The sequence below is a fragment of the Prunus dulcis genome, chromosome 2 (assembly GCF_902201215.1).
Source record: "Prunus dulcis chromosome 2, ALMONDv2, whole genome shotgun sequence".
In the NCBI taxonomy this organism is placed as follows: Eukaryota; Viridiplantae; Streptophyta; class Magnoliopsida; order Rosales; family Rosaceae; genus Prunus; species Prunus dulcis.
The window spans coordinates 19969498-19982084 of record NC_047651.1 but is presented as its reverse complement, the minus strand read 5'-3'; the positions used below and the strand labels follow the sequence as shown (position 1 = coordinate 19982084).

Here is a 12587-nt window from a genome sequence, read left to right as displayed (position 1 = left end):
AGCTTTCATAAAAGTACTGAAATCAAACGCGTATAAAAACTCTGTACTCAGACCTTTCATAACTGAATAAATATAAAGGGATCTATGTCCGAAAAATCAGAAAAACTGATTTATAATAGCTGAAAATCAACATTTAATAAAGAAACTCAGAATCCTTTGAAAATACCACCAGTATGTACCCCTGTCATTTCCGTCAATTCCCTGGCAGGTCTCGGGCGTCACACAGACTTACCCGAGCCGCAAACTGGCGAAATCAGGGGACTATGATCAGCCTGTCCCGCCGGCAGATTCCTCGATGACACCAAGTCAACTCGAGTCGCTCTGGCAGGATGCAGGGGACCGTAGTCAGCCTGATCCGCAATCCTGGCAGGTCTCGGGGACATAAAGTCAGCCGAGCCGCAATCCTGGCAGGTCTCGGGACACCAAGTCTGCCGAGCCGCAAATCCTGGCACTCACGGTCCGAGCGTCCCCGAAACTCGTGAGGCAAAGTCAAGTGCACTGACTGAACTATAATCAGACTGGATGTCCGTAGACATCGGTCCGACTCTGGGTAATCACCATAAAGAAAAACGGGTACGAGGTGGTTTTAAAATAATGTCCTTTTAAAAAGAAATATCTGAATAATAACTGTAAAACTCAAGTCGTGCTGCGGTCTTAACTGATTCAAAACTCAAACTCTGTTTCTGTAACTGGTAAATAAGCAGCACCGACTTATAGAATTATTACTGTACTGATCATATTCAAGATCGTATTAAAACTTACTCAAAGACTGAATGAAGAAACTTACTCAAATAAACTCATTTATAAAACTCATTTATATAAAATCATTTATAAAATCTATTTTATATAAAAGCACATCAATTCATATAAAAGCACATCAATTCATTCATGAAATCTGATTTATGAAAGAAGGTCCACTCACAGATGGTCCAAGCTACTTCGATCCCTCAGAGGTCTCCTTTACACTTCTGCCGAGCTCCTGGTGCCTGATTACCCCGAAAGATTAAATTAATAAACTGCTGAATAAAACGAAATTTAACTAAACACCCTGCCCCCGGCTCCTAGAAATACAAACACTTAATCAAGTTATTCCTATGCCCGCCTCAACTTTTTAAACAGTTAGGCCGGCCTCAAGAGAGAACCTCGATAAGCCATGAGCTGCTCGATAGGCCGATCCGGGACCCCGTGGGTCCACGGTCTCCGATGGCCAAGCTGAGCTTCCCGAAAAGTTTCTCATAGGGCGGGAACCAAGTTCTGCGAAATTGGTCCGAATCGGACGGTCGGATTGGCTAAAATCGCGTTATCGCTTAAAACCCTAACCCTAGCCCCAGGGTTCGCGATTCCGGAGTATCCGGGACTCCGATTCGCAATCCGTCAAATCCTACGCGATCCTGAAGTCACGTAGACCGACCTATCCAAAATTCAGCGCAATCCAACGATCACACGACACTGCACCCACGGATCGCGCGATATGGAAAATCCGTTCGGGGCTCAAACGGACTCCGAATTGAGATCCGCGAAATCCCACGTACTCGTGACGACACGAGGACCTCAAAACTGGCCAGAACCATGCCACCACCCTGACCCACGCGCTGCCACACGCGCGGGGCAGATCGGGTGTCCAAAGCGATTCGGGTGTGCCGAAAAAATCGTGGAACCGAGACTCCAAACTCCTACCCTAGGTAAAACACCCCATTTGGAGTCACTTTTGTTCTTGGACTACCCCCAAAAAGTGACCGGAAATGGTAGTTTCGAAGGGCCGAAGTTTCGGCCAAACTTCAAGTCGAAAATTTAACCCCTTAACGCTAAAATCGATCGAAGCTCATATACCCATCATCTAGAACACGAAAAATAGCTGAGAAACCATACCTTACTCGATCGATTTGGTTGAGAAACGAAGGAGAACGAGCTCCCACAAATTTTCGGAAAAACTGTCGGACCCGGCCTGTTTCGTGGAAGTTTCCGGCTACTACAGTGGCGGATGGAGGCTGAGGAGGGGCAGGGCTGATAGAGGGAAGTGAGGTGGTTCGTTTGGGACCGGTATTGCCTGAAACGGTGGTCTGAGTTGGGAGAAATCGCTCTCTAAAGTCGGCTGGTCGAGATGGTTCGAGAGAGTGCAGCTGGGTTTATAAAAAACTGAACTTCGAAATATTTACGGTTCTGCCACTGAGACTCTTTTGACCATAACTCCTTCGTTACAACTCCGATTCGGGTCTACTCCGTGTCTACGGACTCGTTTCGCCGTGCTCTACGCAACGGTGTAATCGAAATTACCAAATTCTTTCCCGATCAAAAAGTCAACTTTTCCCCTATTAAATAATGCAAGGGCAAAATTGTCTTTTCGCTAAAAGATATTTTCTTTACTTTTTAGATATTTTCTTTCTTTTTAGATATTTTGTTTTGGGTTCTTACAAAATAAGTTTAATATGTTATAAATGGAATCTGCAGGAAATCCTTAAGAATGTATCCGTAATTAAAACAGAGTTTTTTTATTCAACAATATGGTAAAAAAAACTAGCAAGTAAATCACTCCCTAGTAATAGGTTAAAAATATCACAACAATTTCCCTCAGCCGTGCAAGATTATAATCATAAGTATCACTCCCTTTTCTGAAAATATATATATAGTAATCTCTCTTTGCAAAGTACACTTGGAAATATTAACATAACTATGACATATTCATAGTGTACCACATTTGTTTTATTTCGAAAAGTATTACACACCTTTTTTCCCAGATTAATCCGTTCGAACTTCAAATACAAATATAATAAATAAATCTGGGAAAACATAATTGTCATCTTATTTTTGAGAAATTGGGGGGTTTGTCAAGGGCATCTAATCCAACGTCCTCGTAAACTCTCTAAAAACTAATGCATAGTCATCATCAGCTGTAACTAATTCTATAGCATGTATGGTTAACTCATCTTCCCATTATTAATAAATATTCACTTATATGATAACACAAAGTGGACGAGTTATACTCACTATCGAAAAGGCTATATTAAGTATAATTAGGACCATATATACTTGAGAGCACAGTACGAAAATTCGATAATTTCGCCGATATTTCGGCGAAATTATCGTTTTTTTGGGGGAGCGAAATTTCAGCACAATTCCAAGTACATATCGTCAATTTATCGATATTTTCTTCGATAATTTCGCCGATATTTCGGGGAAGATATTTTCGTTTAATTCGCAGCTTTAAATGGTCATAATATCACGATATTATCGATAATATCGCGACTTGAACTTTTAAAAATTAAACAACTTAAACTCCGCGCATGCTGGGGTTCGAACCCCTCTCACTCCAAATTTTTGGAGCCACTTAACCACCACGCTGCTGATGACTTTGTGATTATAAACTATGAAATCTAGTATATATATAATACTTGCGAGACTTTCAAAAATCCTGAACTTTCAAAAATTAAACAACTTAAACTCCGCGCATGCTGGGGTTCGAACCCCTCTAAACTCCAAATTTTTGCAGCCAGTTAACCACCACGGTGCTGATGACTTTGTGATTATGAACTATGGAATCTAGTATATATAATACTTCAATTTAAACTCACTCACGCTCTCGCACACAATGGGGTTCGAACCCCTCTCCACTCCGGAATTTGCAGCCACTTCACCACCACACTGCCCATAACTTTGTAATTATAAACTATGGAATCTAGTATATATAATACCTGCGAGCTGCTTTTCAAGTTTCAACTTTTCATAGGAACTCTATGTAGTACTAAGTCACTTATGTATCTTATCATGCAATGTATAAAATGTAAAATATTTTAGTAAATCATTATATATAAATGATTGTGGTGTGTTTAATTTTTTTCATTAATTACTATATATTTTCTACACTCACGGTGTTTGTCAGCTCGTTATATAAACAACTTAAATTAGTTAAATCAATCATGTAATGCATTTCCTTCTAATTTTTTATGATAAACTAATAGATAATTGACTAAATAAGCATCCTCTAAAGTTTCAATAAAAATTTCCAAGTTTTTCTTACAATTTCCGTGATTTTTATTCAATTTTTATCGATATCGATAATATCCCGATATTTCCATCGAAATTTCCGTGTTTTTCGATTACCGATATTTCCGATATCACCGATATTTTAGACCTTGCTTGAGAGTCATATGTCTACGTGTAGACTTTCCAAGTTGACGAATGAAGGCACGGTATATTTTTCCACCACGAGGATAAAGACCCCTATAGGACAAGTATATTCTTTGTGAATCTAACACATATTTCCATGAAGAGCGTACCACTCAAAGATGGATTTATTACGGTCTATAGTTATACCGACCGCATGATTTCTCTAAAGAAGTACGGAGATTTGGTTTTAATAGAAGAACAAAGGTACTCAAAGGTTAATCTTGATAATTAAGCACAAAGGGTTCAGTTTTCCACTAGTCGCAAGAGGAAGGTTGTGATCTTCTTATTATTATCTTTAAATGTATAGAGAAAAATGTGAACTTCTAAACTCAAGTAACATTGAGCTCTCTTTCAATTTTTAACGCCACACGGCTAATTAGTTACTGGTGCTTCAAGTAATGAAAAAAATTAGAATACAGTGTTTTAATATAAAATCAAAATGAGCACACACCATACTGCTGTTTTTGGCAACAAAATATGACATAAAAAAAATTCACATTATCAATTAGCTAGCTCTTGCCGACACTACTCAATGCAGCTCACTTCCCCACAAATAAAACAAGCAAAATTTAACAAGTCAATCCAGCTTACTTTCCCACAAATGTTTCAGTGAAGGTACGGCCACTGGCAATTTTCGTAGTCCCGATTATCAAATCATATGCCATCCCTTCCTGCAATATCCAAATTACCATGGATATTAGGAATTAGGATAATATGCAGACAACAGAAGAGATAAAAATATAAATATCTGGAAAACCAACCATCCCTGACACATGAGCAAAATAAAATAGTTGCAAAGATGAAATCTATGACATTTTATACGTGCAAAACAATTAACATACCTGAGCACTGAGAAATCGTAGAGCAGAAATCTCCGCAAACGTTACACCTCCGATGAAGACGACGAGTACTAGGGAGCGCCTTCCATCAACTACCCTGAGATGTATGAAGGAATGTCACAAAGAAGTATATATGCTACATTAGCAAATAACCAATCAAAATTTTACTGTAAACTGCTTTTCATCAATCTACAAATGTTAATCACCATGTATCTGAACAACCCAGCGAAAGAATGTCAATGGGTATCAACAAAGGCAGTACTGAGAACGGAATCTTATAAACTAGAACCAGTTGGCACATACTTGTCTACATTGGCTGAAGGCCCCTGCAAAGTGTCCAATGATGGACTGCTTGAGAATCTGCCCTGTACATTGTTACGACAGAAATAAAGCTTAGCATGCACTTCAAGCATACACAGGCAGAGATAAAAGTAATAGTACGCAAAGCTTTCAAAAGAAAAGAAGAAAAATAGGAAATAACTCGAGAAATGTACTCACTCTCTTTGTTTCTGAATGTGGTCCAGGTAACAGCTTCAGAATTTCTTCAATTGGACGCCTGGAGGTTAAAAAATTCATGTTTTAGAGCACAGCAATCACATTTACAATAACGAAGTTCCTCCAAAACTAATGCAATATGAATAGGAGAAGGGAAAAGGAATAATGGGCCTTCAGTGGATCATAAGAAGCTACAAAACTTTCACCTCAATACTAGAAAAGACTATTTTTTGGTGCAAGCCTTATTTGAAAAGGATGTTCTGAAACCGAACATTTTCAATAAGAAATGTACCAAAATAAAGTAGTTACTACTAAGAGACCCGGATATAACATGAAGAAAAGCAACCTGTATCTAATAAAATAGATTGGTATAATATAGTTCTATGGGAAGAAGGTAAAATCGTGTACGGGGGGAAGGGAGCAACTGTGATCCATACTCTGACACCAATAAACCATCCTGTAATACCAACTTCCTGGATTACCACACCATGGAAACTCTTGAAGTCTATTGATAAGAAAGCTTTGACCGGGTTGATTGAATTAATATAGACCTTTAACATAACAAAATGTGGGGACCAAGCATCCACTTTACATGAGTGCATTTCAGGCTTCAGTACATACATTTAGTCTCCACAACTGAAATTAAACTTGCTTGGGTCTTGAATATACTATACTGTTTGGGCCCTAATTACGAAGCTTAACAGACAGATATTATATCTTTATCATTTCCAGTGGTTTTCCAGGAGCTAGATTATAACAAAAGGCATTGAGACTTGCAGAATATATACTCGTGGTGAAAAGGAATTGATGGGATCTACTGAAAAAAAATAAAAAACAAGCACACAGAGAAAACAAACTTGCTACAAATTTATCTGTCAAGGAATTAGGCTTACCATCCAGATCGAACAGCATGTTGGACAAGGCGAATGCTAAGAGGTGCATATCCAGAAAATACATAGGCGATATCATTGGGACTGTGACATAAGAAAATTGACTCCAAAGTTAATACCAAGCAAAAAGAGAACACTACCAAAAAGAATGTAAACAATGAAGGCGAACAATACTTTGCAGTGTCAGTATCCTCAACAACAAGTTGCAGGGCACGTTTAACTGTCAGCCAGTTGCTTTTCGACTCCTGCAAGGTTCAGATGATGTACAGTGAATCCTTTGTTCTTTTCTGTATAAAAGTCCATTCACCAGTTACTGTATCATGCAAGGAATTTAGTAGATAGTTGTATGAGGGTAAAATAAAAACGAACCTGTTTTTTAACCAATCCAGCTTTCTCTAAACTATTCAATGTAACCATGTGTTCAAATCCATAACTATGGAGTAGTTCTCTCCTAAACAAAGAATACAAATACAATTTAATATAAATAAAAACCAAAAGGATCAACGTGAAATATAGAATGAGTGAAGTACTTGCCTCAAATAGTCAAAATTCTTTTTAGGCAACCCAGAATTTGTAATAGAAAATAAGATAAGAAGCCGTAGGACATTTACAAGAGGCTCCTGCTTATGGATCATTTCTTCGATGTACTCAAAGCATCTGCATTCATCAACTATATCAGTTTCGTGCTTGCAAAACAAAATTTAGGTGACTTTGTCAATCCATAAACATATGATTAGTGGAAATATATGAAAAGACAAAATAGAGAGATATATTCTAGGTTCCAATAGAACTACATAGATAATTCTAAAGAATTAAGGCAAAAGACATATTGTCTTGGTATACAAACCAACATCATAGAGGTTTGGAAACTTTAAAGTCATATAATGACCTAAAACAAAAAATAATATGTATTGCCATTTTTCATTCATATGGATATGTGCTAGTACTACAATATAGATATTACATTTGAACTCATCAAGGCGATACCTACATTCATATGTTTAACCAATCATAAGAAGAGAAGGTGTTTTTGGAGAAAATAGACAAGAAACTTGTTAGTTAGCTGTTACAATGAAACCTAACATGGTATTAGCAAAGTAGTCATAATTACATGGCTTTTTGTCTCTAAATATTTTCACATATAAAAAGAAAATTTATGAAAATGAGAAGCATAAAATTCCCAAACATGTCAGTTACTAGTACCAAATTCAGCTTACATGTCATAACTTTGAGCCTCAATAATTGTGTGTTCCATGTCAAGTTGTCCAAGAAACGATGGCTTTGATGTGAATGTTGACAGATGCTGAGCAAGATTTATGTGCCTCTAAAGCAATCATTGCAGCAAATCAGAAAATGAAACACCCCTGATGAATTCCAAAAATGAATTAAAGAAAAACTTACCGTCATTTCTGGCAATGAATTCAGCTTTTTGACAAAGTCTTTCAATTCAGAAACTGTCTGGTTCTATATGCAATATCATATAGCACTTCATTAGACAAATGGATTCTGGTAATAACATCAGGTTCATGAACAGAAAATCGAGTCGACAATGATCATCTCATGAGTCCAGAAGGGCAAGTATCCAGCTCTTATAACATTCACTTACATTGGTAGTCACCTCGGTGTAGTCCTGCTTCATTGATGTTGCTTTTTGACGTAGAATCTGCAATCATACTGCAGGTAGCAATAAGAAATGGAACTCCCAGGGAGGATATGATTTCATTTTTAACTTATAAGAGATAGGTTTGGAAAAAGAAATGAACAGAACAATCTAAACAGGTGAATATAGATAAACCTGGCCAACAACTTCGAAGTTGAGATCCCGTATCTCTTTAAACAGCTTGTCGCTGTAATTAGTACAATAAACGTATAGTGAGAGAAAATCCTGAAGGAATTTAATTACATAAAGAAAAGACTAACATGGTCTGCGCATTTCGGATCAACAAGAGTTATTTATGTACCAAAAGACTTCAAATGAGTATGTAAAATAAACATATTCCCTAACTCAAGGCCCAATCAACAGATACTGTATTGGTAGTGAATGGCCATCATACCATTTTTTGGTTGATAAACAGGCAAATATTTTATTATAGGAAATGACCATACTTACTTTAGATGTGAACAAGCAGTCCAACAAATACAAAAACTAAAAGCAGAAATTCAAATAAAGCAAATTAACAACTGCAAGAACACTATCAACTACTTATCATACCAGGATATATTAATTCCTTTTCAGTAATATGATCTGTCCTGGATTAATATTCAAGGGTATAGATAATATATTTATAAATGCCAACGACTTGTGAACCAATAATCCAACCCAATGAAAAGCAAGGATAGAAAAAGAGAAGGTATCAATACTATGGCATATGTGTGACAGGATGCCCTTGCATTACATAACAATGCAATGAAGCAAAAAGTGAATCACCTTGAATTAAGTGGAACTTTTATCTTCTTGCCCTCTTGTTGGACTCCCATGACAGATGCATCAAGCTCGACAGCACCATTATTGATATGCAGAAACTGTACTGAAACTATTAGGGACAGCTTATAACTAATTCAGATTACCAAAAACAAGAATTGTTCCATTGAGAAGAAAAACAATGTCTCATGCCTTATAAATCTAGGTTATTAGTTAACCAGAATAGAAACAACATAATGATTTATTAAAGAAAAAAAATTCAAAAACCCCCCGATAATTAAAGTTCTTAAAAAAAAAAAAACGTTTACTTTTTTCTTTTTTACTATGCCAATTGAACTGGTATGCAACAATCCAGATGAGAAATACCTCATGAGCAACTCAAAATTTTCACACGTACTTGCTACACCTAGTTACCTACTCCCACGGAGCTTTTTGTTGTGTCATGCCATGAATAAATTATTCCTTCAGTTTTTACGACGACTTACCTCATCAAGAAGCCCTTCATATGTCAATTGAGAACACATGGGAGTTACCATGTCCACCTACATCCAAGGAACAGTCAATTTTAAGCAAAAACCAAAGTTCATGTTCACGGTACAAGTGCATCAAAATGCGGTAACAGAATGTGAGTTTGTAACTTTCTGAATAAGGGATTGGTATGCAACAACCATAAAGAATTTATAATTTTGTATGTGCAATTTTATATTTCTTTCCCAAATAAAAACTTTAAATCATGTATAAATTAAATAAATGGCATGCTTCATGAATTTAAAGTGACTTAGTACAAGATAAACCATGCTGTGTGACATACTGAAGTCTCATAGTAAGTTATTTACGATTGACACATATAAAATGTAATCATTTGGTGACAAGAGAGAGAGAGAGAGAGAGAGAGAGAGAGAGAGAGAGAGAGAGAGAGAGAGAGAGAATTACCTCCCTATCTAAAAGGATGAGAGTATTTATCTCTGGCACAACCATCTGAAGTTACAAGCAAGAGATCAGTGGAAGGCTTATGAAACGTACTTTTACTCTTTTCCAGTAATTAGAGGATATGAGGTGTGTAAATCACATAATATATAATGCATGTCTCATATGCAGTTTTTTCTTTAAAATTAGTTCATCATAGAAGGAGCTTAAAGTCATGCACGATTACATCTGGCGAGTTAACTGGTTCCTCTGCTTGCATGCGGTTTAGAATGTCAGCAACACGAACTGATGATTTGCCTTTTGCCCTCACATTTGGTATCACCCCAAAAGAAAACTGCAAACAATAAACAAGACATGATTTTCACCTTCAAGCAAATAACAAGAACTAGAGTAACTAAAAGCATAACTTAAGGGTACAACCATAGTAATCTTTAACTCCATAGACAACTTTACCATTCTTACATAACTTGTGCATATGTGTGCATGCTGTAAGGATTCATATTTACATGATTCAAATAGCGTACATAAATATCTCTCACAGAGAAAACTAAACATAAGATAACTGAACAGAATTTTGTATGTATTTTCTGTAACCTCAAGCTTGTGAATGGCTTTTGCAATATGCCAAAGTGAGCTTGTATCACCATCAACTAGGCATTCCTACCATGCATCCACCAAAAAAATAATTAATAAATACAAATCAAATCATGTCGAACAACTTGACAGAAATACTAAAATAAATCCCCAATTTCAAAATAAAAAAGTTTCCTACTTTGTAAGCAAGATCAAGTTCAAATGACAAAACATCCTCGTCCAAAGGAACAAAGTATAGCGGGTACTCCCCTAAAGTCAACAAGTTATGTACTTTTTCCTCCTCAAGGATCTGAAAAAACCAAATGACAATTATCATCAATCAATATTCAAATGCATGCACATTGCATCCATCGGAAACCATAACTTATACCTAGAAAGTACATTTATAATAGTGAAGGCATGCTCACCTTCTCACAAGCAACTGACCGGCGAGGGACAAAATAAACATAGTATTCTCTCTGTAGTCCTTTTGACGTATCATTATGAACATGCGAACTAATGAATCTCATCAAACTAAGCTCTGAGCGGACAAGGTAAACCAGCTTGGAACATTCGGTTTGAATCGGTTCAACCGAAAGATGTCGCAATTCAATCCCATGCTCCTGTTTGCATGTGTCAGTAAAAACAATTACAATCTAAATTCTCACAAAAGAGTTTCCTTCATTATACTCAGCTCATTTCAGCTGAACATAATAATTCCTTTACCCAAAGAAGAAAGTCCATATGCAAGTTCTTTATCAAATTCTACCTTAAGAAACATGAAAAATCACACCACAAACTTGTCAATTACATAAGAGCACTATACCGTTTCACTATCCAGCACAAGGAGCAAAAAACTAAATTTCTATGGAAACAAAGAGCCTAATAGAAGTACTTTGAGAATTGCAGTCTGGATGATCGATGAGAGAGAGCCGCTGAGCTTCGGATCGATGACCAAACACTTCTTTCCCCGAATCTGCAAATTCCATAACAATCATAAGATCAAATTCAAAGACCTTCTGAATTTGAATTTTAACGGAAACTGGATTGAAAGAACGAGCTCAAACTCACATTCTTGAGGATGTTTACGAGTTCCTTCTGAGACTGTTCCCTGTTGCACGATCATATTCACACACACAAAATATATATATTATAAGAAAATATAACATAAATTGGAAAATATAGTCTGTATGTTTGTGGTCAGTTCGTACCTGAGAGAATTGAGATTGAGAGGAGCATTGTCTAAGTTGGGAATCTGAGCCATGGAAGTTGAGCCTCTATTTCTCAGTTGCAGAGCTCTCTTTCTCGCGTGCTCTGAGATGAAGACGAAGACACCGTCCGTTGCATTGCTTTATCGTGGGCCCGTCGTCAGAAAGTAACAATTGATGGGCTTTTTTTTAATTTGGGCCAAACCTCGCAACTGAATTTAGCTTTTAATATTTGGCTGGGTCGTAAAGGGGAAGGGTGTTCAATTGGATTGGGCTTTAGGGCCAACGTTATTTTCTTATTTTCTTTTTAATTTTATAATTACCTGAGAAATATCAAGCCAAAAATAAACAGTTTAAAATGTATGTTGAACAGATAAATATTTATTTATTGTTAATTCAAATGGTTCAATTAACCAAGGCTTTTGAAGATTAAAGTTTTCCCAGACAAGCACACCGAAGATATATTCAAGAGACACACAAAAATCTGACCACCAAATTTCTTATTAGTTTTCCTTTTATTACAAACATCCTAATTAGTCATTTCCTGTTCATTTATAAAATGGAACAAAAATGGTAAATAATCATTTTATTAATTAATATACTAACGATATCTAGCCCAATGAAAAAATGGTTTTCACTTACAGACTAGTAGTCTCGAATCTTAATGGCACCTTAGTAGTAGTGTGGGTGAGAAACCCACTCTCCTTAGGCCCTGTTTGGTTCACGAAATATATTCGAGGATAAATTATTTCTCATGTCATTTCTTAAGGAATGGGAATGAAAGATTCATTTCCCACGTTTGATAATGTCGGGAAAGTAACCGGGAGATTTCACTTTGTTTCCTTTCCCATGTTTGTTTTGAGTAGGAATGGAAAACGAAGTTTGTATAATTTTCCAATTATACCCATATTAAATTCAATAAAAAAAGAATGCATTTAATGATACGTTGTAATTATAAATTATTCATAGGGGCAAAATAGTAATGAAAATTGTGCATTGAGTGTTGGCTCATTTTTCCAAACTTTTTCATGAGTAGGGAAAACAAAACCCAAGTTAAGAGGAGACCTTC

The 12587-nt window shown here is 36.5% G+C and overlaps 1 protein-coding gene across 1 annotated transcript; it reads right to left on the bottom strand.

The window, feature by feature from the left end:
* Positions 1-4480: 4480 nt before the first annotated feature.
* Positions 4481-11649, bottom strand: LOC117619956 (vacuolar protein-sorting-associated protein 33 homolog). The gene is made up of 22 exons (XM_034350033.1): positions 11522-11649; positions 11382-11421; positions 11206-11286; positions 10739-10933; positions 10510-10620; positions 10332-10397; positions 9964-10071; positions 9744-9788; positions 9296-9352; positions 8817-8911; positions 8184-8235; positions 7995-8051; positions 7790-7852; positions 7606-7712; positions 6923-7045; positions 6758-6839; positions 6563-6633; positions 6392-6472; positions 5502-5559; positions 5307-5368; positions 5007-5100; positions 4481-4835 (listed from the first exon to the last, which is right to left on the bottom strand). The coding sequence occupies exons 1-22, from the start codon at positions 11572-11574 to the stop codon at positions 4752-4754; spliced, it is 1785 nt and encodes a 594-aa protein (XP_034205924.1). The 5' UTR covers positions 11575-11649; the 3' UTR covers positions 4481-4751.
* Positions 11650-12587: the final 938 nt, after the last annotated feature.